General features: G+C 45.2%; 1 protein-coding gene across 2 annotated transcripts in view; it reads right to left on the bottom strand.

Annotated features, from left to right (window-relative positions):
• SCUBE3 (signal peptide, CUB domain and EGF like domain containing 3) overlaps positions 1 to 26,929 on the bottom strand; it is a 1,095,585-nt gene that overhangs the window by 133,725 nt on the left and 934,931 nt on the right. For both annotated transcript variants that reach the window (XM_086923234.1, XM_086923233.1), the window contains one exon: positions 26,200 to 26,403. In XM_086923234.1, the coding sequence (XP_086779360.1) occupies positions 26,200 to 26,403 (204 nt within the window). The remainder of the gene's footprint in view (positions 1 to 26,199; positions 26,404 to 26,929) is intronic.

Below are 26,929 nucleotides of genomic sequence, written 5' to 3'. Positions count from 1 at the left end.
AGGCTCTCCACATCACTGGAGTCAAGCTATCCAGGCTGAAGAAGGCTGATAGCCAGAAACCGGTCCTTGGATGCTTGATTCAGGTCTAGGAAAGACATGGCTTGGTAGTTCGGGCTGGACTGTTCCCATGAGGCACAGGGTCAAGGCTGATTTGCATATAGCCATTGTCTTACCTAGGGTGGTGTGGAGTGCAAAAAAACGATGGATTTAGGCCCAGATCTTTGCACTGGGGTGAATGTAAGACATTGTTCTGCATTCTGTCCATCAACTGTGTTTTTAGCAATTTTCACCCCGAGTGGGCTGGGTATACTCAGACGTGAGTCCCAGGCTATCCACATCACTGGAGTCAAGCTGCCCAGGCTGAAGAAGGCTGATAGCCAGAAACCGGTCCTTGGATGCTTGGTTCCGGTCTAGGAAAGACATGGCTTGGTAGTTCGGGCTGGACTGTTCCCATGAGGCACAGGGTCAAGGCTGATTTGCATATAGCCATTGTCTGACCTAGGGTGGTGTGGAGTGCAAAAAAACGATGTATTTAGGCCCAGATCTTTGTACTGGGGTGAATGTAAGACATTGTTCTGCATTCTGTCCATCAACTGTGTTTTTTGCATAGTAATATAAGTCAAATCTCGGGGCCTCAAGGCCTCCCTCCTCCCAGCACCGGGCCACCTTGCGCAGAGCGACTCTACTACTCCCGCCCGCCCAGAGCAGAGAAGTAAGGAGCGAGTAGAGTGTGCGAAACACTCGGGAAGGCAACGGACACTGGGTATTCTGCAAAACTTACAAAATCCTGGGGAGCATCACCATTTTGGCAATCGCCAATTGCCCCATAAGGGAGAGAGGGAGTGTGTTCCAAAAGGTGACCGATTTGTGGAGAGCTTGGAGTACTCGGTCGACGTTACAAGTCAGCAGGGCCTCGTCAGTTGCGGCCACCTGTATGCCGAGGTAGCGGAACGCCTCCTGTTCGCACCGTAGACCCAAACATGGGATATCTGCGTTCGGGTCCGGAGCACAACCTGCCAATGGGAAAACCAAGGATTTACCGAGGTTAATACGCAGCCCAGAGGCCGCGCCAAAGCGGTCCAAGGTTCGCATCAAAGCGGGAAGGGACTCGGCAGGGGATGTTAGATAGAATAATGCGTCGTCAGCATAGAGCGAGATCACATTCGCAGTGTCACCTACCGAAATTCCCCATTGCTGCAAATCTGCGCGGGCAGAGACTGCCAGGGGTTCGATTGCTGGAGCAAATAGAAGAGGGGAGAGAGGGCAGCCCTAGCGAGTGCCTCTCCCCAAGGACCATTCCTCCGAACTGGCCGTTCCCAGCCGAACCCTAGCAAGGGAAGCCCCGTAGAGCACATGGATCCAACTGCAAAACTCTGGTCCGAACCTCGTCCTCTGGAGCACCTCCATCAGATACTTCCAATGTACCGTATCGAAGGCCTTGGCCAGGTCAATTGACACAAGCACATGAGGACCCTCTCTCCCCCGCACCTCGTGAAGGACATGATTCGGCGCAAATTCATTGCCGTATTACGGCCCGGGATAAACCCACACTGGTCCGAGTGGATCAAGTGAGTCATGTGTGGGGCTAGGCGAGTGGCCAACAGTTTAGTGAGGATCTTTGCATCCGTATTAATCAGGGTGATAGGACGGAATGCTGCCGGGTCGCAACTATCTCCGCCCGGTTTCAAGATCATGCAGACTTCCCCCTGATTCATGGTGGATGGAAGAGCGCCAGCGTCCAGGGCTTCATTATAAACCTGTAATAAGAGGGGAGCCAGAACGTTCCTGAAAGAGTGATAAAACTCAGATGGTAAACCGTCCCCGCCAGGGGTCTTAGCTCGTGGGAGAGCGGCTAGCGCAGCGCCGATCTCGCCCAGCGTCAGTTTGGCCTCGAGTTCCTTCACCGCCTCCTCCGGCAGGGTCTGGAGGTCCAAATCTCGTAGATAGGGCCGATAGGATTCCTCCGTGACCAAGGGGTCAGCTGCGTACACAGTCTACAGATGGGAACGGAGGACCTCAAGGATATCAGACTCCGAATGGACCATATCACCACTCGAGTCTCGCAGGACAACTATCCTTTCAGGCGCAAATTCACGTTGAAGGATCCAGGCCAGTAAGCGGCCAGATTTGTCGCCTTCGCGATGGAGACGCTGTCTGTATTGGCCTAATGTATATTTGTCAAGGCGGGTGAGGATGTCATGTATCGACACTTGCGCCTCCTTCTCCGCCCTCGGGTCTAAAGCGTCAGGGTCTGGTCGAGATTGGGTGCGCTGAAGCACAACCTCCGCATCTCGCAATTCAGACAACTGTTTCCGGACCCCGTATGTGAGGCCCATACAGGCTCCACGCACCACTGCCTTCAGGGCCTCCCATTTAGTGGAGTAGGGTAGATCATCACAACCCCAGTTCAGATCTATGTAATTCGATAGGGCAGTCACCACATGGTCCTAACCCACCTGATCCTGAAGAATGTCAGTCGGCATTCGCCAGGTGCGGGGACGGGCAGCTCGGTCAGCCCATTGTGCCATGCACGTCACCGGGGCATGAGCTGACAGGTATCGGGCGCGATGCGTAACCGTCAAGGTGAGAGACGGGGCGAGATTAGCCGCAAGTACGCGGTCCAATCTGCTATGGGTGCCATGTATAACACGTGTATAGCTTCTGGGTGGGATGACAAGTTCGCCATACATCCAGCGCCCCCAAGTTGTGCATTACTTTCCAGAGACGCGCCGTCATACGGGGCTTCGTGCCCGACCTAGGGGGATGTCGGTCCAACTCAGGGTGCAATACGCAATTGAAATCTCCAAACCATAGGAAGGGGGCATCTAGATCCGAAGCGACAAGATCTTGGATTTGAGAAAAAAAGGTTGGGTCATCAATATTCGGTGCATAGGAGTTCAGGAGTAATAATTCCTTATCATCCAGTCTAAGCCGCACTAGCAGATATCTGCCTTCAATGTCTGCCTCGACATACTGGACAGCGCAAGGGATCCCTAGGGCCACCCATATGAGGACCCCCCTGGCATATGTGGAGAAGGAGGAGTGGAAGATCTGACCTCTCCATTTCTGGGCGCCGTCTTCATCCAAGTGGGTCTCCTGCAAACAGGCCACCGAGACCCCATGTCATTTAAGGAAGGAAAGGACCCTATGTCTCTTGGTGCAAGTACCCAAACCGCGCACATTCCAGGTTAAGAATTTTAAACCCATGGTCGGTGATTGCGCCCAGCCGGGCCATAGCATACATACATTGTGACCTGCCACCTCCGGGCCCCCGCTCCAGTCAGACCGGAAGGAGTAGCCCTTCCAATGAGCCACACATATGTCCGATTCATCATGCATTTAACACCAGCAATAATTTCTGTACTAACTCTACCCCACCCTCCAAAAACCCCAGAACTCAGAACTTCTTCAAAAACATTTTCCCCACCCCCACCCACGAGCAAGAGGATAGCAACAAATACAAACGCCACCCTGCCCTTCCCCTGCCAGTGCCAGGACGTACACAGCCACCCCATACAACTCACTCAACACACACTCACACACAACAATCAAACCCACCCACCCTCCCTCCCAGCTCCCTGAGAGACCCAGTGCTTCAGGACAGTCCCCGGGCATGTCTACTAAATACAGTTACTAGTTTGGGCGACGATCCGCCTAGAGAAAAAAATGTGGACCCCCCACCCCGTACCTCAGTCTATCAGGATGCAAGTCCCCCGCTTCAGCCAGGCATCCAAGGCCCCTGGTACCAGTTAAGGATAGCATTGTAAATGTAAATGTAGGTATACTTGTAAAGCGCACTATCACCTGACAGGCATCTTGGTGCTGTATACCACTGTGCAACCCGTCCTGGCTTTCCCTGTGAGATGCTCCCTACTGGGCACCCCCAAGGTGAAACCAGGCATCCCAGTGCTTTAGGGCCGTTGTGGAGATTAAGCAAGCTATTGCCCAGAGTTGCAGAGTGGGGACCCATGATTACAGTAGGCACCGAGGCGAGTATTATCGAGTCCGTGGACACTGAGCCCAAGACCCTGCCGCGACGGGAATTGAACCCTGGTCCCGGCCAGACTTCTGCATCAGGGTCTGCCGCCCTAACCATTGAGCCACACTTCTCCATGGACCAGTAGAGATCCAATAGGAGGCCCCCCAATTCGGAGGACAACAGAGTATTAACCAAACAGTACCTCAAGTTAAATCTTACTCTATCTTGGTTCAGAAAGGCCAGTTTCCGGGATCACTGGAGCCATGGAGTTTGTGTCCGGTAATGTTTCCTGCAAGGTATCCAGGACCAATACCTCACCGGGGCGGACGCCCCAGGGGACTCCGGAGCAGCCCCCGTCGACGATGTTCTCATACGGAGTGCGCCATCTGCTCCCACAGTAACCCGAGGCTCAGCAGAACCCCGGGATCCAGAACGGCGCCTTCCTCTGCCTCAACGCCTCCTCTGGGGTCGGGTCCCCCAAGTCTCACGGGGGCCACCACACTCACCAGGGGGCAGGTCGTCTCCCCCTAATCTCGAGCCATTCCCACACCTCCGCCGGGGACTCGAAGAAGTGAGCACGGCCCTGGGAGAGCACCTTAAGCTTGGCTGGATATAAAAGCATGTATTGGAGTTTCATTTCTCGAAGTTTTTGCTTAACTCCCAAGTAGGACTTTCGCTGCTCCTCCACTTGTTGGGTATAGTCAGGGTAAATGGAAACGCGGCTGTTCTCAATTGTGAGGGACTCCGTTTCCCTTGCAGCCCTCAGAATACAGTCACGATCTTTATAGTTCAGGATCTTTGCAATTAGGGCTCTAGGGGGTTCGCCCGGTCACGGAGGGGGGACAAGGGCCCTATGCGCTCGCTCAATGACAAAGATACTGGACAGTCCAGTAGGGCACAGCTGAGTACGGATCCAGGTCTCTAGGAAGCGCTCAGCATTTCCCGCCTCCAGTCGTTCCGGTACTCCCAGGACCCTGATGTTACTTCGGCGGGCCCTACCTTCCGCGTCCTCAGCTCTTCTCTCCAGTGCTCGGGTAGTGGACGTAAGTTGTGCGACTGACTTTTGCAAGGAGGCCACCTCACTTTGCAATGGGTGATATTACCTTCTGCGTCTGAAACTTTGTCCGCTACCTTGCGGAGATCCGTTCGGAGTAGATTAACATCTATGGATACAGTCTCTATTTGCCTCTCCAGGGCAGAATGGGCAGAAAGATCTCTGCTCGGGATGGCTCTGCCGGACCATCCCCACCGTCCTCTGGACCCGTCTGCCGTGTAATCCTCTGAGAGGGCCGACGTGGAGTAGTATACTGCACTATGGTGTTAGGTTGGGAGGACTTCGAGGATCTATCTTTGCGGGTCGCCATTAGGAGAGGCAGATCTTGCACCGACCCAATATGTTCCAAAGAGTTCTCCCCAGGCCCCACTGACTATATATGGAGTGCAAGGGTGGGCCAAGGGTGGGAACAGCAGGCGCGATGGTAGGAGAGGCAGATCTTGCACCGACCCAATATGTTCCAAAGAGTTCTCCCCAGGCCCCACTGACTATATAAGGAGTGCAAGGGTGGGCCAAGGGTGGGAACAGCAGGCGCGATGGGGGCGCACCAGGCAGCCTCAGACAAGTGCTATGCGGGAGGTGTCCAAACCAAGCAGGGGACCAACTGATAGGAGCAATGTCGAGGAGGCAATCCTTTCCCCCCCCCCTCCGCCCCCCCCCTCAGTGTAGATATGCTTGTAGAGGCAGGAGTCCGGTACCTTCAATGGTGAAGAGGAAATGGGCGGCCAGCAGTTCACAGTGCACCCACCAGTGGGATCTCAGGCAGCTCGGCCGAGGCAGGTCAGCAGGCTCCCCCGTCAACCAAGGCGCTCCGTGATGCGCCCCCCACCTCCAAGCGGCAGCAGCGCGACCCCCAAGGCCCCAGGGAAGCCCCTTCAGAAGAGTGCACAACTGTAGTGTAACGCGGGCCAGGGATCTTCCAGGCCGTATGCCGCTACGGTGCGAAGAAGGAAGCGCACCGGCACTCAGTTAAGATGGCGGGTGAGTGGGGGAGGGGGCGCCAATTTAGGCGTGTCCACTATAGTGCCGCATCACGGGCCTCCGCAGGTTTTAAAGTCCCAGCCAGCTCCCGGTGGGGGATCCGGTGAAGGCAATCGTCCGGGGGAGGGGCAGGCACCGCGGCCTCCGCAGACTGTAGCAAACGGGGCAGCCCTGGTAGGCCGCCTGGCAATTTCGAGTCGGCCGCACACGGTCACCGCCTCCAACAAGGGCCGAGGCGACCCTAGGACCACAGCACCGCCTTCGCCTTCCGCAAGCCCTCCAGGGTCTCGGGGGCTAGCCAGACACTCACCAGGAGCAACGGTCCCTGATTGGCAGCTCCGCTTCAGGAGAGCATCAGGGGGAGGGGCGGGCGCTGCGATCTCCCCGCGCCGGTCAGCGTGGATCGCCGATGTCCCTCGGCAGCTGCCAGTCTCTCTCAAATGTCTACCAGCCGCAGTCTTCAGTAAGAGGAGGCTAGCCCAGGACGTGCCCGGTCCTGTATCAACGAAGCGCCACGTCTAGGCGGGCCACTCGCACCGCACCACAGGCCCAGACCACGGCCTCGCGTAGTTCGGCTCGGAGGTCCCGGTCGCCGACAATGTTTCCGTCGCTGTTTTTCGGGGGTTCCACAAGTCGCCCTTTCAATGTGGGGACCTCGTTCGATTCAGGAAAGCTTCCGGCCCGTCTCTGCTCGAATCGACAGCCCAGGCAGGATCTTATCACAGGATTAACGGGTCCTCGGGACGGAGCTGGTGGAGCTCACGTCCTGTCGGCCATGCTGCTTGGCCACGCCCCTAAAAATTGTTAAAAATAGCAGTCTCATGGGATAGTATAAATGTAAATTATTTACAAAAAGCTATGCAATTCCTCAGTATTATTTATTCCATTAGGCTACTTACTATCAAATTCTAAAATCATTTTGGTCTCAAGTTGTCTAAGCAGATGCTCACGGTTCCTTCCTCTCCTCAATTTAGGGATTGCACCAACAACAAAATACTTCAAACATGCCACATCATTCTTATGGACATTCCTAAAGTGACGGGCCGCCGGATATGCCGGATCATTATGTAATATGGCTCTCAAATGCTGTAAGATTCTAACATGCACCTGCGCTTTGGTGCTTCCGATGTACTTTAAGCCACAGGTGCATGTTAGAACGTACACGGCAAATTCAGTTTTACAGTTGAAGTTTCCTCTAATGGGAACTTCCCGTGTACTAAAAGGTGTGGAATAATGAGTAGCGTTGAGACCAAAATTACAAGCCCGACAGTTACTGCATTTTCAAAAACCATTTGCCGGCTGTAACCAGGACAATTTTTGATCATTTCTGGGGCTGCTTGATCCAACTCAGAACCCATGTACCTGGCTCGTCTGAATGTAATGGCAGGATTTTCCAGAAGTCTGCCGTTTAGTACTGGATCTGATAGAATAATGGGCCAGTTTTTCTTAACAATGGCTTTTAGCTGCCTTTCTTCGCTACTAAAAGTAGTTATTAACCGAGGACATATATCGGTAGATTTAGGATTAACTGTAGCTTCAGATATTTCTACTCCAGACTGCTTGTTTTAAACAGACTATCTCTTGGTCTTAATATAGCTTTGTCGATAGCCTGTTGTAAGATCTTATCCGTGCATCCACGTGCTTTGAATCGTAGGATCATAGCCTCAAGACAGAAATCAAAATCAGGAGCGGAGCTGCAAATTCTTTTCAGTCTTAAAATCTCCCCGTACGCAATGCTGGATATTAAATGTCTTGGATGCGTTGCATTTCCGGCAGTAGATTTTCTGTACAACGTAGACTTAATACTTTGATTTTCAATATACACTTCTACATCAGGAAACGGTATTCTAGTTTTATTAATATGCGATGTGAAGTGTAAATTAAGTAGATTTAAGTGGATGTCTTCTACAAACTTGAGTGCTTGTTGTTCATCTCCTCTCCACAAGATGAAGATATCATCTATGTATCTGAGATAACAGCAAATGTTATTATCTACCCAATGTTTGTGTTTAGTAGCTAGGACCTGTTCCTCCCACCAGCCAACGTGTAAACACGCGTAGCTGGGGGAGAAACAGGATCCCATTGCTACTCCCCTCAATTGTTTAAATAAATCTTTACCAAATATAAAGAAATTATTGTGGAGACACCACTCAATTAGATCCACAATCATTTTGTTATGTTCATAATAGACAATGTTTCTATTGGATAAGAGGTGCTTGACAGCTATGAGTCCCTGAGAATGGCTAATACTAGTATAGAGAGACACCCGTATCTAATGTTATCAAAAGCATGCTGGCATCCAATTCTAAATCCTTGATTTTACTGAGAAAATCACTTGCGTCACGTACATAGCTAGGTACAACTTTAACTAAGTCTTGTAGGAAATAATCAACATATTCCCCTACATGTTGCCCCATGCTGTTTATAGCAGATATTATCGGCCTGCCGGGGATTGGACTTGTTAGCTTATGTACTTTGGGGATTAAGTATAGGTTGGGAAGGACAGGAAATTCTACATTCAAAATTTAAATTCTTCAACTGAAATTAAACCCTCCCTGCGCCACTGTCCCAACATTTTGTGTAAAGTCTCTTTGGCTTTTGTATATTCCTTTTGATTTGTCTTCTCATAGCAACTTCCATCATTTAATTGTCTATTGGCCTCATCGATGTAGTCTTTTTTGGGCCAGATCACCAGGTTACCTCCTTTGTCGGAGTTTTTCACAACAATTTCACTATTTTCTGATAGTTTTTTTTATCAATTTTGTATACTCCCGTGTCATATGTAGATTTTTCTTTTTCTTGTTTCTGTTAATAGATAGATACAACTTCTTGATATCCTTAGTTACACAGTCATGAAACACATCAATCGAATCTTTATGCATCATTGGCATGAAACTGGATTTAGATTTAAAGGGACTCATACCAGCACTTTTTTGGTGTATTTCAATTTTACTTAATCTGGCTTGTGTAGCTTGGTCAAAATCTGGTTCTGTTGGTTGAGATCCTGTTGACTCTGCCAGATCATGCATGTCTAGTAATAGATGGGCATCAGATGCTAAAGAGACTGCTGATCCTGAAACTTCACTTATTTCTCTATTTTTGTTCATCTTTGATTCAACTGTCTCTTTAGCGTTTTTCAAGGCAAAAAACATTTTTAATTTCAACTTTGTGGATGAAACAAAATACATCTATCCTGGTCTTTGCATAATTAAAACTCTGACTTGGACATTAATTAAGTCCAAGGGAGAGTAGTTGATCCTTAGCTTTGTTTAAATTCACTGTGGATAGATTGATTATTGTGTTATCCACTATTGTTTTTTGCTCCATGCATTCTTTTTCTTCTTTTTTTGATGATTTTTGTTTACACTTACGCCTCCTTTCTCTCCTCCTTTTGTTTCGTCTTTGTTTGTTAGCTGCCTTGTTTGCCTCGGTCTTAATGTTTGGAGTCTCTCTGCTACTAAAAAATCCAGTTCTTGCTCTAAATTCAATTTTGTCATTGTTGATTGATTGGGAAAATCGGAATTACTACTGGAATCACTTGTAAGAGACACTGTATCAATGCTTGAACCTTCTTCATTTTCATTCTCATTGGTTCGATTACTTGTACAGATATTTATAGAAGCACTTGTGGAAGCGTTTTCAACCGGTCCAGTTCTTTTGCTTTTCTTGCTATATTCTTGTCTCTTTGTAGCATTATATTTCCGTGTAAAAGTAAATATCTGGCCATTATTATAATCATCTTCGTCACAACTGAATTAATGCGCCTTTCTGAATTTTATCTTTTCTTCATGTTTTTTGAGGCGGTCATTCATTGCATCAGACTATTTTCTGATGTCCTCACTTTCTCATCTGCTGTTAATTTCTGTATTCAAAGCTTTAATTTCCTCTAGAATTTTATCTCGATCTATGGCAGCATACTTGATTAAAATGTGCACCAAGTTCATTGAGGCCGATAAATTGCTTTCACCCCATTCCTTTAACATTACAGGGTTTGGTCTGTCAAAGCTAGGGGCTAAAAGGATCCTTAATCCACGAGGGACTCGGCCCACTTCAACATATTTACTTAGTGACCTATGCTCCCACCACTTAGTAATTTCCAGTGTTTAACTTTTCTCCAATTCTTTAAACAATGTCTTTATATTTACTTTGCCCACGTCGGTGTTAGTTTCGTTTTGTGTTTTCGCTACTGTTCTAGATGTCTTAGATGTAGTATTAAACAACTAATCTGCTGCTTCTTCACGCATTTTTACCCCATCAGCTGACATAATGTTGTGTGAATGACTAAGTGCGGTCGACGTTTGATGGTACCGGCTGACTAAAATTTCCTTTCCGATACCTCCCCACCTGAAAGTGTGCATTCCACCACTCACTGCGATCCAAGAAACGGCCAACCGCGGGTCCTCCGACCGGACCGGTGTTGCGATCCTTTTCTTCGGCTTCAGTAGTTGTCGGAAAATCAGGGGGCAGCCGCTGTGTTTTCCGCCACGGAGAAATAAACGAGAGGTTTGATGGCGGCTGCCGCTTCTAGGAGAAACTGGAAGCAAAACCACCTTCCGCTTCAATATTCAAAGACGAACTCCACACTACCTCCGGCAAGCAGTCCAGCAACACCGGCGAAGAAGGAGACGGACCACAGGCTCAGGTACGAAAATGTATTTCCACAACAGAAATATTTATATATATATATATATATATATATATATATATATAGAACAACACCAGAGTTCCGGTTCACAATCAGTCACGTTCACGGGTGGGTCGGCGTAGGGCTACCGGTCACCCAAAACATCCACAAGGTACCTTTATCCGTTAGAATAAAACGTCGCCGACGCTCAGAAAGTTGCTGTGCACGATCGATTTTAATAAGGCAGGAAAACAACGCGTTTCGCTTTACAGCTTGATCACGTTTACAAAGTGAATCACCAAACAATTTTCCTTTTACGCTTTCTCTGAATCTAGAAAGAGGACAAACCACCAAGTGTATAAAAACATAGGTAACTTCATGGCAGACATGTTTTAAGGAGCAAAGAAGTGCAAAAAAGTATATGCGCATATTGCATTCACGATGTAAGTTATGTGAAATAAGGTTAACGTCATAAACGAAATATATGTAAATGACAGAAAAACAAAACATGAAAATATAATGGTTGATTTCATGTAAGGCAATTACGTTTCAGCGTTCAGCCACTTGATTATGTAACAGAAAATCTCAAAACTTTATCAAATACACAAAACATTTTGCTTCAGTGATGGTAATCTCAGCGAATGAATCATAGGAAGCCACGCCCAAGTGGGCAAATAGCCCCGTCATAACAGAACAAGGTATTCATTACGGTTTGAAAGAGTCCAAGCCCCAGTGGGCAAATTTACTCGATGTTATTAAATGTCTGTTATGAGTGCAATAAAGTTTTGTGCAAAGTCCATGCCCAAGTGGGCAAGCCTTATGTATAACGGTTCATTTGATATGTAACCGTCAAAAGAGTGTTTCACAACCAACGCTTCCTTAGTTTTCAAAGCAGTTTGCTTGGCTAAGTTTGCACGCTCCATATTCAGTCACATCAATTCATGAGGTACCTAAACAGAAAATATCAAAGAGGGGAGGGGAAGTTAAAAACATTTTACTAGAATACTATGCAGACAATATAATCGTTATATATTTAGAGGTATTATTCAGCAAGATGTACTGCTAATTCTTCATGCAAATTCAATCCATTAGGGGTCATACTCTCAAAGTCAATGATGTAACGTGATTCGAGTTGCCGTAGTGCAAGTTTCTTATTACCACCACGTGTGCCAAGAGCAATTTTGTCTATAACTACCATCCTCACCAGATTTTCATTTTGAAAATGATGGCTAGCGAAGTGGCGAGCCACTGGGTACTGTAGATTAAGGTAATGAACCTAACTTTTTCATCATTTTCCTTGATCTTGTTAGGATTGAGAATCCTAACAAGATCAAGGAAAATGATGAAAAAGTTAGGTTCATTACCACCTATTCTGGACAGTCACAGGATCTCCGAAAAATCCTAAATAGACACTGGAGTATTTTATTAACGGACCATCATTTGAAACCCTATTTGAGCCACAACCCCCAGATCACCTTCAGGAAATGCAGATCCTTGAAAGATGAGCTGAGTAAAAATGTTGTTGTGGATAAAATTGAGCTAAAAGACACTCCAGGATTCAGATGTTGCAGATCCTGTAAGGCCTGTCGGAATAGCACTAACTGCAGGGAACTTACAGTTACAACTACAGGCAATACTTTCTTGATCAAAAAGACCCTTTCATGTAATACAACCTACTGTGTTTATGTACTCATCTGTCCATGCAACCTTTGGTATGTAGGTAGTACTATTTTGAAAGCGAAAGAACGAGTCCTACAACATCTGAGGGCGATCAAAAATCTTAATCTACAGTACCCAGTGGCTCGCCACTTCGCTAGCCATCATTTTCAAAATGAAAATCTGGTGAGGATGGTAGTTATAGACAAAATTGCTCTTGGCACACGTGGTGGTAATAAGAAACTTGCACTACGGCAACTCGAATCACGTTACATCATTGACTTTGAGAGTATGACCCCTAATGGATTGAATTTGCATGAAGAATTAGCAGTACATCTTGCTGAATAATACCTCTAAATATATAACGATTATATTGTCTGCATAGCATTCTAGTAAAATGTTTTTAACTTCCCCTCCCCTCTTTGATATTTTCTGTTTAGGTACCTCATGAATTGATGTGACTGAATATGGAGCGTGCAAACTTAGCCAAGCAAACTGCTTTGAAAACTAAGGAAGCGTTGGTTGTGAAACACTCTTTTGACGGTTACATATCAAATGAACTGTTATACATAAGGCTTGCCCACTTGGGCATGGACTTTGCACAAAACTTTATTGCACTCATAACAGACATTTAATAACATCGAGTAAATTTGCCCACTGGGGCTTGGACTCTTTCAAACCGTAATGAATACCTTGTTCTGTTATGACGGGGCTATTTGCCCACTTGGGCGTGGCTTCCTATGATTCATTCGCTGAGATTACCATCACTGAAGCAAAATGTTTTGTGTATTTGATAAAGTTTTGAGATTTTCTGTTACATAATCAAGTGGCTGAACGCTGAAACGTAATTGCCTTACATGAAATCAACCATTATATTTTCATGTTTTGTTTTTCTGTCATTTACATATATTTCGTTTATGACGTTAACCTTATTTCACATAACTTACATCGTGAATGCAATATGCGCATATACTTTTTTGCACTTCTTTGCTCCTTAAAACATGTCTGCCCTGAAGGTACCTATGTTTTTATACACTTGGTGGTTTGTCCTCTTTCTAGATTCAGAGAAAGCGTAAAAGGACAATTGTTTGGTGATTCACTTTGTAAACGTGATCAAGCTGTAAAGCGAAACGCGTTGTTTTCTTGCCTTATTAAAATCGATCGTGCACAGCAACTTTCTGAGCGTCGGCGACGTTTTATTCTAACGGATAAATGTACCTTGTGGATATATATATATATATATATATATATATATATATATATATATATATATATATATATATATATATATATATATATACTTTTTTTATTTTCACTGAGAAAAACAAAGGTTTAAATAACTTTATATTTAGGTGTGATATCAATTATGGGTGAATATGTCAGTGACAACATTAATGTCTTGAACTAAAACAAACATAGAAATTTACCAGTTAGCAGAGCTAATTATAACTTGCGCTCTCGTCACACACTGCTTATGAACTCACATATTACATCACTCATGACATCATGGATGTGTTAGTTTGTATTATAGTATTTATGGTGGCGGAAACTACCATATTACTTTTCTACCTAATTTTGTACAGCCTATGTCCAGCTAACAGGTTCAACTGTTTACCAAATGCATGTGCTTCAAATGAATGTAGGTGTGAAGAGGTACTGAACATGATATAAATCTTTGTACTGAAAAGTAACTCTGTGCACAGGTGATAGATGACGACTTGTGTTCATTATGTTGCACACACGCTTTTTGGTGCTGCTCCAGGAGGGCAAAAATTGTACTTACTACATAACAACTATTGTAAGCAGCCTTGCGTTATTAGACGAATTCGTCACAGCATAATCATTTCTATATAACATAGAGGACTGTGTGCTCCAGGTACTAACCTATGTACATGTGCTTGATTTGCTGCAGAAGATAGGTTATCTGTATAGTTTTCACCACAGAGGCTGTAGGTAGTATGATTTTTAGCCCCTTCAGGCCTTGGTCATTTTAAGAGAATAGTCACTCTTTGGACAAGTTTTGCATAGTGATTCTTTTACTGTATTTTGCGTTGGCACATTATTTGCACTATATGCAGTAGCATTACTATTTAGAACAGAGGCCCTGAAGAAAGCCTGGGTCCCTTTTTCCCATTAGGCTGAAACATGTTGGCCCCCATGCAGATATTTGGTTAAACTGCTATGATATTGCGCTGTTCTTGTTTTTAACAGGAAGAGGCCTTCCCTAATGAAAATTCCCTCTTTTGGTCCTCTATCCTATTTTAATTCACCACTTTTATTATTTCTTGCACTGCACCAGATTCCATCAGATCAATGCCACATGGTCCAACAGTGATTGCGGGTCGGAACCCTAATCCACCATAGGGTACGATCTTTGTCTCAATGATCCAGAGACACACGACCCTAAGGACGACCAAATGATAACATTGATCATCACAAGTCTTTGATGGGAATCCTATAAAAGGTTTTTGATCTACAATCACTGGTGGCCCCCTGTCTAAGGTTCCTTGTCTTTGGTCAGAACTTTTTAGTCTTGATGTTATCTTGATGTACTATGCTAGACGTCGGGTTAATTAAAAAGGAATTTCCAAGATATTTTCCTGTAGAGACCCCTAGGTTTCCTTGTTGTTCATTTAGCTTTGCAGAGGGGTACAACCTAGGCTGGTCTATAAATATCCCTCAGGCCCTCCACTAACGTATTGTTATTTGTAGTTAGGTGAACGCCCATCTGTGATAGCAAGTACTAGACTGAGTAGTATGTATAATACTCTGATTTTTGCAGACAAACTGCTGATTTGATGTCTCTAGTGAGAGGTTTGGCAGTGTAAGGTGAGGCTACAGACGGTCCTTGCAGCAAACTTTAGCACCTTGTTTGAAGGTAGAAATGAGCATAGGGAGAACGGTCTGTAAGATGTGCCGTAAACTAGTTTGCTGAAGGAAAGAGCTGGGAGTAGATTTTTGGTATTGTGGTGAGGGGTGACAGGATGGACCTTGTGGCTATAATGTATTTGGACTATAGCAGCCATGGCTTTGGTGGCTGTAAAGGCTTCCATGTACATGGTTGTGTTGAAGAGCACTCAGAGGTTCTGGCCTGAATAGTACAGTCATTAGGCCGATAGTCAGAACCGAGCTGACATAAAAGTTGATGATTTGAATCTGACATGAGAGGAGCATAAGAGAATGAACAGTTGTTGTAGCGTCTTTCCATACAGTCCAACATTACATTTCGAAAGTTGCAAATCTGTAATTATATCTATGGGTCACTCGCCCATATAAGGCAACTAAATGAAAAGTTTTCAGTATGGGCAAAAACAACGCTTATTGTAGTTTTGGCGTCCAGGAATAAAATGTAGCCTTCACAGACCTGAGGTGGAGCGCTTTCATTTTTTAATCAGCCCTCCTCATGAAAACAATGCACCATGAGCACCAGGAATGACGTTCCACCAGATAGCCTAAGTTCTTTGTTATGAGCACTGAAGTTAGGTTGTAACAGGCATTTTCTGGCAGTTGGAGCTGCAAATATTTGCTGCGATGTTTGAGACACTTACACTCAATGATCAGATTTTTTTAAATTTCAGAGAGGGGCAGAGGAAGTCTGGGCTTAAGTGGAATTCACTTCGGAGTAGAATGCTTCTTTTTTGTTAACTGTCAGATGCAGGACCAGCTGCCAAGCAGGAAATTACACCTTGCACGATATGTGAGCTTTGCAGCTTTCTGGAGAGCTGATGCAAGGATACAGGGCTTGTATGGGAATTCCTCAGCAAACAGAATGCATGGCAGGTCATATATTCAAAACCACGTTATCTACTAAAACAAAGCACTGTGTGTGGATTTCTCCTCTATATACACAGACACACACAAGCACACATGCAATAGCTCACACATGTATACAGATCCACAAACACACAGGCAAGTGCACATCCCAGACACACAAGCAGAGACACGCACTCTAACATACACAGATCCTCAAACACACAGACGGCATCAAAGGTACATGAAGACAGGAAACCGTGCCAAGCTTGTCATACCTGAGAACACAAACTAGTTTATACACCCAAGGACCCAGCTGAAGTAGTTTGCACTAAACAAGATTACATTAAATCATGCTTTAGAATTTCAAATGTAATTTGGCACCATTGTTTGATAACCACTTGGATACACTTCCAACAAATTCACAATTGTATATTTTGGTAAGGAAGACTTTGTGAACTTTTGAAATGTGAAAAGACCACCTTTTACAATCTGTTATTGATATTAATTTTAATTTGTTTTGGTTATTTTGAACCATATTTGAAGCTTCATAAAAATAAACTGCACTCCGGCCCGTCTCCCTTCTTTGAAAGCAACTTCTTTGGAAGCAAACCCACAGCAGTGTTAGCACAGTGAGCATGGGTGAAGTTAGTGATACTTCAAGTTAAGTGGGGAAGTTACCCTAATAAATAAATACATTCCACTGGAACTGGCCCACGCAGGGAGCATAAGAAAAGCAAGCGCAGGAGCCCACACTTGTTTTTTTTATATCAATTTTGCCGCAGAATCTCGGATCCCTGCGAAATCGCGGTAAATTGGAAAAAAAATGTTCTTGACCCTAGCGAAGTCCCTGTAGGACCCCACCAGCAGGCCTACAGGGTCAGGGTTTTCCTACCCTGCCTCCTTATTGTTATTTATAATTTTTTCTTGGGACTCTGCTGAGTCTGAGTCCTAAGGTGGCTGCCAACACCTCCTGGTTGAAGTGTTGGCAGTAAATCAGTTCTCAGCATGAGATCTGTTGGATCCACGGAGGGTTTGCATCTCTAGATATCTATGTTTCTTTTTTCTTTATTTACTCCACAACTACTGAACGGATTTAGATGAAATAATAAAAAGAGATCTTTCTGGACCAAAATCTAGCTTTCTGCAGAATTTGGTGTAATCCTGTTCAGCGGTCCGGGCTGTAGTCATGTTCAAAATCCCTATGGAAAATTGCATGGGTAAAATGTGTTTTGGAACCCCCTCCTTTTTCTCAGCCCCCGCATGACAAATCACTCCGAAACCTTTCCGACAGCAGCTGAAGTGAGTTGTACACTAGTTTTGAAATTTTCATGAAGACTCTTCAAACAGCATCAAAGTTATTAGCAAAACAAAAATCGCTTTGTCTATGGGAATTATAGGAAATGTTTTTCTTTTTTAAATAAAATAGGTGGCCATGCCCTGGGGGATGGGGTCCCTGGGTCTGAAATCGGCCTCGGAAGGGGGGCCGTGTGCCCCCCTTTCCATTTCTTAACAACAACAAAAACAAGCATTAGAAATGCAATCGGGCTCGGATTTATTTGAGTTTGAGCTAATGGCATTGTGCATGTGGTGTGTAGTGGAATTATGTGGGTTGGATTGTAATTGTAGCAATGGGTGCATGCTGTGCTTTAGATGAATATGTTTAAAAGTAAAGTGTACCATACTGCGATTGCTACAATAGTTAATTGTGGATGCGTTAACAATTGATGCGTGCACTGATGGCTGGTGGTGTGTGTGTTTGGTGGAAGAGTGGACTGGCGGCGGGAGGTGTGTGTGCCTGGTGGAAGGGTGCACTGACGGCTGGTGGGTGGGTGTGTGCTTGGTAAAAGCGTGCACAGATGGCTGATGGTGTGTGTTTGGTGAAAGCGTGCACTGACGGTTGCTGGTGAGTGCGCCTTGTAAAAGAGTGCACTGACGGCTGCCTGGTGTTGTACGCCTGATGGTGTTTGTGCTTGGTGAAAGAGTGCATTGATGGCTGGTGGTGTTTGGCCCTGGTGAAAGCGTGCACTGACGGCTGGTGTTTTGTTGTTGTGTGTGTGGTTGTGTGTGTGGTTGTGCTTGTAGTGGTGAGTCTGTGGGGGTGAGTCTGTGGGGGTGAGTCTGTGGGGGTGAGTGTGTGGTAGTGAGTGTGTTGTGGTGAGTGGTGATGAGTGTGTGGTGGTGAGAGAGTGGTGTGTGTGTGGTGTGTTTGTGTGGTATGTGTGTGTGGTGTGTGTGTGGTGTATGTGTGTGTGGTGTGTACATGGTGTGTGTGTGGTATGTGTGTGTGGTGTATGTGTGTGTATGGTGTGTGTGTGGTCTTATGTGTGTGGTGTTATGTATGTGTGTGGTGGACTTACTTTGAGTGTTTCTTTCCTGCACACTCACACACTGCCCCTACACATTCACACACTGCTCACACTGCACACTCACACTGTTCACCCTGCATAGTCACACCTGTTCATCCTGCACACTCATCTTGCACACTCACACAATGTGCACCCTGCACACTTACACACTGTTCACCCTGCACACTCACACACTGTAAAAAGGAGCATGCTCATAAACTGCACCATGGCATAAGCACTCCTCATGTACAGTAATACAGAAGCAAACGCTATTATGCTTGATTAAATTGCCATCACAGGTGTAGCATGACACAGCACATACTTTGAAACACATAAAATATTTTAGAGCGCGCCTAGTCTGTGAGGCAGTACAGCGTTTTACATTAAAACATGAGGTATTAGAAGCCGCAGATTGACACATGTCACAAAAGTACTTGGGGTAAACAGGTAAAGGAATATTATAGAGTGTTCTGGAGGTGAAACAAGGGCTGGGTAGGGTTCACTGGGGCTGGTGAGGGGGTAATATAGTTAACCACATCACAAATGAGAAAACACACATATCATATATTGAATAACACAAACATATATAACACCAAATGTCACAGATATATAATTATATGTACAATAACATTGAATGACACACATTTATCTTGATATGACTGGTCATGCTCTGTGGTAGTACATACATAATACATCATATGTACGTAGCATGACCTAAATATATATTTACTTGTACTCTGGCATAGGGTGACACAAATATATTATATATGCACCATGACACAGAATCAAAGAAATGTATCATAAATGCATTATGACTTGTACAATTATAAAAATATATAATTTGTACCATAAAATAGAATGACTTATATAATTAAAGGTAGCATGCTATACTAGGATACAAATATATGGTAGTGCACCGCGGCATAGAATGTCACGGCATGCCCTACACATACAAGGCAGGATGTACGGTGGTACAAAAAAATATTATACAAAGCGAGACCCACGTACCTATAGTATTAAAAGGAGGCCGTGGTATGGCGTTGAGAATATAAATAACGTCAGAAAACGACTTCGGAACTAGAAATACGGTACAATACCATAGAAAGAACACGTGATGAAAACCATAAATCATAGCATACGACATACATATTTTACAAGTGTGCAGTATGCCGCCTTGAAAGCTCGACATACCAACACGAAATACGTCGTAAGATAACATGACACAAACGTATTACGTGATAAGAGGCAGAACATGACACAATTGCGTCGTCTGATTTAAATGTGTGCAGCATGGCATGACTTTACATGACATACATAGGTCATAAATGTGCGTTAACACAAGATTATACGTACGTCGTGTGATTAAAATAGCAAACAAACGCACGAAGACTGAACTGTATTTATTAACATAGATAAATGACAATAACCTAATAAATATATATATATATACATTTGCTCAAATACATGACATAACTTGATTGTATTGTTGCAAAACTACTCCATCATACACAAATGGGTATGACATAAATATGTGTACCAGTTCAAAGGTGGGAAGTGGTAAAATAGAAAAGGGTACATGGATAAACTACAACACGGCCGAGCATGCAGAAGGTTGAAAGCATATAACACCGCAGCCTGAGGTAACATGGCAGGAAACTATCATGCAATAACAAAACTAAGCCTGGCACGGGCATCATTCATGGCATAGTTAGAAGTGGCTAGAGTGCACAGCGGAGCACGACAGGAATATATTCTTATTATTACAGTACCACACCCGGGGTTAAAGCCTGTAACAGGTGCAGTGCGTGAAGCAGAAAGTCAGAACAAGGCATACAAAAGAATTCAATGAAGTGGGAGTTGCAGCGCACCACAGAACATAAGGTGACATCAACATGTCATAACAATTCTAGAAAAAATATTTAAATAGGAAAACTTAAAAGCAGGATACTGCGTGGCATTGAGTATACTACAGCCCAGCGAATGCAGGACAACAGCACGGTGCGTTGTGGAGCCCTACGCCCCACTGCAACACTTATGTGGCTTGGAAAGAACTACCCCACCGCACAACATGCGACATAACGTGGCTGCAACGTATGTTGAACTTGATTACAGGTTACACGCACCCCACTCAAGTAACAAGGTTAACAACATGACGCAAAATGTGATATTACAGTCTAATGCTCAGCATAGCATAAGTTATCACATATATAGCACTAGATGGTACAGCTATCAGCGTTCCTTACTGAAAAGGATGTGACATGTCGCCTCAGAGCACCTCACAGTTTACAGCAGAAGATGACGGAGGTTCGGATTAGTTTAATATCAGCGGCAAACTTCATGAAGTCAATCCAGGGCCACTGCTGCAGCGTCAGGAAATAGGCGGAAGTAAGACGTTAGTGAGGTTTATGATTGTAGGTACAATAATGCTAACGACAAGGGTGATAACAAAATAGGAATTGGAAGAATAAATACTCTCCGTCAATAAACAAGCGACCGTAAGAAGAGTGAGGGGCATTCGTGGAATTATATAACTCCTTAACAAATAAACAACTTGCAAACTCACCGAGAAGATTTATGATGAAGTGAAGTCTACTACAGTTTTGCGATTGTTGTAACTAAATCCAGAGTGTGGTCTCTGTATATTCGGTGCTGATTCCCCTCAAGTGAGTTGTAAATAACACGTACACGCTGGTGATTCACAAGCAGTGATCTGACAGAGGCGGCCTGGGGTGCGCACCATGAGAAGGGAACGGGGCGGCGAGCAGTCACCTACCCTGGCTAGCTTGAGTGCAGTGCACACCAGCAAGATGCACACCGGTGCACCCGAGCTGTCGGGCACACACACTGACCTCGGTTATTCTCTGGAGCTGGGCTAGGTCGATGCAGCTATTCCTGTTAACGTGTGGCTAAAGACAGCAAACATGAGGCTAAAGACAGCAAACATGAGGAGACACCCAAAAGTTAGTCAATTTCATTCCCCCACAAACCTGCATCTACCACACCACACTGTAAATTACCACTGTTCTTCTGGAAAACACAATTTTCCTTAACTCGATAACGATAAACAATACTTTTTTTCTGACGTAAATCTCATTTTCGGTTATTGGTGGGTTACTTTTTTATCTTGTAGTACGGGTGGGAAATACACTCATGTTTTCTCTCCTTGGAGACCATTCGGTAAACAGTAAAGTGGTCAGTACCTGTGACTCCATAGGCAGACCGTAAAGTCTTGAAGAGAACACAGGAAAAGCACGAACGCGCGCCATTCACTCCAGACTGGTGAACGCGCCCACAACATCTGCATTACATTATCGCGGAACCATGACAGCTCCTAATTGATATTTATGGACTGCCGTGCGCGAAACCGCACAGAAAATGCCAAAAATGGCGGACGAAAAAACATTTAGCCTATCGCGTCAAGGCTACTAAAAAGACAGCACAGCGAAGACGAATTACTATGCAGATGCCATAAAAAAAACCACGCTCACTAAGGAATGTTTTTGGCCCGAGCCCTAAAGAAACCTTTCTTTTTTTCTCTTTAACAATAGGAGCTCGGAGCTCCGCCCCACTTCGTGGTGACATAGGCCGAGCCCTAAAAAGGTCTCAGGCCCTGGGGGATGGGGTCGCCCTTCTAACAATAAAAAAATAAAAGAGAAACGGCAACTCGCCGGAGGCCCAGCCCCCTCCCTGCACCACTCTGCAAACGCACTACCTGGCACGTTTTGGGTTGGGGAATTAAGTCCCCTTAATTCCATAGAGTCCTTAGGGGCCTACTATCCCACCAGGTACCTCCAGTAAGCCCCACACAGTGGGATTGCTAAAATGTAGTCCGAGGCCACGCCCCTTTTTACACCACTCTGCAAACGCACCTCTTGGCTCACTGCTGGTGGGGCGATGAGGTCCTCTTGTGTCCTGAGGACCTCAGGACTAAAGTGGACTTCATCCCGCAAGCAGCAGTGCGCCAGGAGGAGCGTTTGCAGAGTGGTGTAAAAACGGGGCATTGCCTCGGACCACTCTCAGCAATCCAGCTGTGTGTGGCTTACTAGAGATAACAGGTGGGCTAGCTAGCCCCCAGGGACCCTCAGTAGGCAATGTGACTTCATCGTTCAACCAAGAGCACGCCAGGAGCCACATTTGCAGAGTGGTGGAGAAAGGGGCCATGTCCTGTTTCCACCTCTCAGCAATCTCACTATCTGGGGCATACTGGAGGTATCAGGCAGGCTAGTTGGCCCCTAGGGACTTCCAGCTTTGAAGGGGACTTTAATCTCCATCCAATAGCATGCCAGGGAGCGCGTTTGCAGCGTGGTGGGCAAAGGAGGCGTGGCCTGCTATGAGAACTTACCAATCCTGCTGTGTGGAACTTACTGGAGTTAATAGGAGGGGTAGTTGGCCCACAAGGTTGTCTTTGGGGGCCAACTCCCCTCCTGTTACCTGCAGTAAGTCCCACACAGTGGGATTGCTAAGAGGTGTTCGCAGGCTCACCTTTCTCCACCACTACGCAAATGCGCCTCCTGGCACAGTACTGGTTGGGGGATGAGGTCCACTTTACTACTGAGGGACTTTGGGGGTCAAGTAGCCCTTCTGGTACCTCCTGTAAGTCCTACATAGCAGAATTGCTAAGTGCTGGTCGGAGGCCCAGGCCACTTTCTGCACCACTCTGCTAACGCAACTACTTCATTAAAGTTATAAATTTGCATTTTAAAAACCTTAGAAATGCACTTTTTTGAAATTCACTGAAAAAAACACAGGTTTCAGGGATGTTATAGTTAGTTGGACATTTCACTCGTACAAAACCAGAGAAATTTGGCCATTATAGGTAGTAGAGCTAACTATAACTTGCACCCCCGCAATGCACTGCTGATGATGTCACATATTACATTACTCATGACATGTACAGTAACATCACTGATGACATCATCCACTTTTTATCTGATGCACCTCCTCACACCCTAATATAACGTTTCATACACCTACTCAAAAATACAGACAAACATCCTCTAAACCATAGACACAAAAAAACTAGTTAGTACATACCCAGTCATTGATTCTTAGGTCTACACACACATCCACTTCCCCCTTCAGTCACTCATACATGCAGTCACTGATCAATACAGATAAATGTATGCACTCATACACCTATACAGATACTCACACACTGCCACTCACCCAGTGAAGTAGTGTGGCTCACTGGTTAGAGGCGGCAGACCCGAGAGCAGAGGACGGCCCGGTACCAGGGTTCGATTCCCGGCGCGGCAGGTTTCTGGACCAGGGTCAGCGGACTCGATAATTCTCTCGCCTCGGTGCCCACTCCGATCAGTGATCACACTCGGCAACTCTGGGCATTAGCTTGCCTCATCTTCACTAACGGCCCCACCAGACCGCCGGGGATGCCTGGTCTCACCCTGGAGGTACCCATTAAGGGACCATCTCTCAGGGAAGCCAGGAAGGGTTTTGCAGCGGTCGAAGCGCCTTGGGACCCTCCGGGTAAGTAGTGCGCTATATAAATGCCTATACATACATACATACCCATAGAAGTACTCACACACCTAGTCAGTCAGTCAAAGAATCAATCACACTGCCATTTACTCATTGTACATTATACACACACCACCTCACTTATTCATACAGATACTAACACATACTTACTCTCTTGTACAATCACTGACACAAGCACTCACTCATCCAGACAGCCACTCTCACAATCACTCACTCTCACATATAGTCACTTCACTTATATACTCCGACACTCACATATACTGCCTTTCACCAATGGAGTTACTCATACATGTACCATTGAGACATCATTCACTCACCAACACAGCCATACATGCACTCAACCACCCATACAGCCACTCACAGATGCACTCATGAACCCATACACCCAGTGAATCACCCACTCACACATCCATGCAGGGAGTCACCCCCCCCCCCACCCATCCACACATACAGGTACTCAGACAACCAATCATTATCCCATATGGACACTCATGTAGCTACTCAATAACCTATGCAGCCACTTACACACAAACTGACAAACTGATGCAGACATTCACACAGATTAGTCACTCACCCATGCATTCACTAAGACACGTTTAATCACTCACTGATGGCCTGATGTCATGTGTTGTATTTTTAACCGCAACACTAAGCATTATTGGTTTTGTACTTCCACTGCACATTTAGGGGTTGATCGAGTGGCAGGAATGTTGAAAAACGACAGTCTTAAAGTACTTTACGAACAAATCCCAAATTCTCAATTCCATCTAAATCAACCCGTAAAGCTAAACACCTTCTTCCCAGACCAAAATTACGCCGGCGGAAAGGGCTTTACACTCTCTTGACGTCAAACGTTGCCTAAAAGTATACCTGCAGAAGACTAAGGATATTAGGCTATCCAATCAATTATTGGTTGCCTATGGTCAGGCCACACTGGAACAAGCTGTAACGAAGGCAACTGTAGCCAGATGGATTGCTTCTGTTATTCAATTTTGCCATGATAAAGCCAACAAACCTTTGCAAAGAAAGGTCAAAGCGCATTCCACCAGGACTATGGCGGCTTCTACACCATTATTTGCTGGTGTTACATTGCAGAACATCTGTCGTGCTGTGACATGGAAGAATGTCCACACGTTCACAAAGCACTACTGTCTACAGTCTGCGTCGCAGGACGATGCAGTGGTGGGACCAGCTGTTCTTCAACATCTTCTTCAATCAGGTTAGAATTATAATGTCTCTGATATTGCAAATATTTATGTACGAATATGAACATGTTCTCTATTATGTTTACGGTTGTTAATTGATGGATATTATTGCACAGTATGTTAATGTACCATGAGTACTTCATTCTAAAAATGGTTTTCTATATTCTGGTAATTTTCTAAACTTCCCGGATGTGTTGGGGAGTATATACACTCTGTCTCCCATTGTCCGCAAACAACATTATTGGGCTTACTGCTTGCTACTCTGATTCTACCATGTGAATCTATAAAAGATACCCCAGTACTGGAAAAGAAAACAAGTTACTTACCTGTAACTACAGTTATCCAGTATTGGTATCTTTCATAGATTCACATGCACCCACCCTCCTCCCCGGCAGGACAGCTCTCTATTTAGGATACCTACTTCTCACTTGTGCTAAGAAAATCTGAGGAGAACTGCCCTACTGGGAAGGCTCTAGAGGGTGCTGACAGCTATTTGGTTACAACCATTTTTTGGTTCTTTTCATATAATGAGGTAGATAGGCTACTAAGTTGTGGGCCTTATGGGCCTCTTTTCTTTTTAGCCTACTACAGTTCTTACTAAGGCACTGCTTTTGTATATATATATATTTTTACCGTGGACTCCCGCCTCGGCGACGGGAATGATTCAGGCATGTGAATCTATGAAAGATACCAATACTGGATAATTAGAGGAACTGGAAGTGGAATTACAGATGACCTTAGTAATTCCTAATTCCTCAGGGGTTACTTTGGGTCCCATAGGTAATACAAAGCATCTCTCCCTACCTACCCAGAATTACCAACAGCACAACAGTAATAACTCTTGAGGCAGAGTTACTGGGTACAGCTACAAAGCACTCAGAATAAGGCCCACAGTTTCACAAATATTCTATTGTCCAGGCAAGGCTTTGCATGTGTTTTCCATATTCTCACTGCCAGTTTGTTATACTTATTCACTGTCATCTATTAACTGGTGCTCAGCTGGATTAATTTACTCCTCTAATGCTAGCAAGAACTTGACACACCAAATTTCAAACACTACGTCTCTGCCTTTTGCATCCATGCACCTTCTGTAGTGTTTGCCTTACCACACTTAGATGCCACCCTCTGCTGTCCTGGGCCACAGGTCTCCTGTTTCTCCGTGGACATGCTCAGCTTTTGCGCAACTTCATATTCCATGCCGGCAAATCGAATCAGAAAGCGCTCCTGGTTTATAGATTTCTTCAAGGCTTTGATAGCAGATTTCAGCTTCTTCTCTACCTTTAAGCGCAGGCAGGGCAGGTTACAGCTTACTGAACGGAAGAAGGGCACATTCTGAAACATGTATCTACTGTCATCATGCATCAAGCAACTCTCTCCTGTTCAATGGTAGTGTGTCACATAAAGACCAGAGCGAAAAATCATAACTCTGCCACACAACACTCTGAAACTACATTGCAAATCATTTCTGGCCAACTCTATTGTGGTACTAAGCTTCTCTCAAATCACATCTGAAGTCACAACACACAAGAGAACATGTATTACAAACATAACATAGATAATAACTTAAAACTCCAGAAAAACATTTTGCCTCACTGGCTGATTGTGAACAACCATAAAGCAGATGCAAACGTTTGGTCTTTCTCTACTCGGCTTATGCAGGCCACCTTGCCTGGATTTTCACCTAGGCGCCGTCTCCATTAAAATTCAGGGTTCGGTGGACAGGGTACTTGGTCAAAAACATCTTGAATGCCTAATCCAACAAACTTGTCGTTCCATGCTATTTTTAATTTAGGAGGGAATCGCAAGGACAGTGGAGCCTATGATGGCTCTGCTTGA

Source organism: Lissotriton vulgaris, chromosome 5 (genome assembly GCF_964263255.1).
Source record: "Lissotriton vulgaris chromosome 5, aLisVul1.2, whole genome shotgun sequence".
NCBI classification, from domain to species: Eukaryota; Metazoa; Chordata; class Amphibia; order Caudata; family Salamandridae; genus Lissotriton; species Lissotriton vulgaris.
The sequence above is the reverse complement of the archived record's forward strand: the minus strand, read 5'-3'. Positions and strand labels throughout refer to the sequence as shown.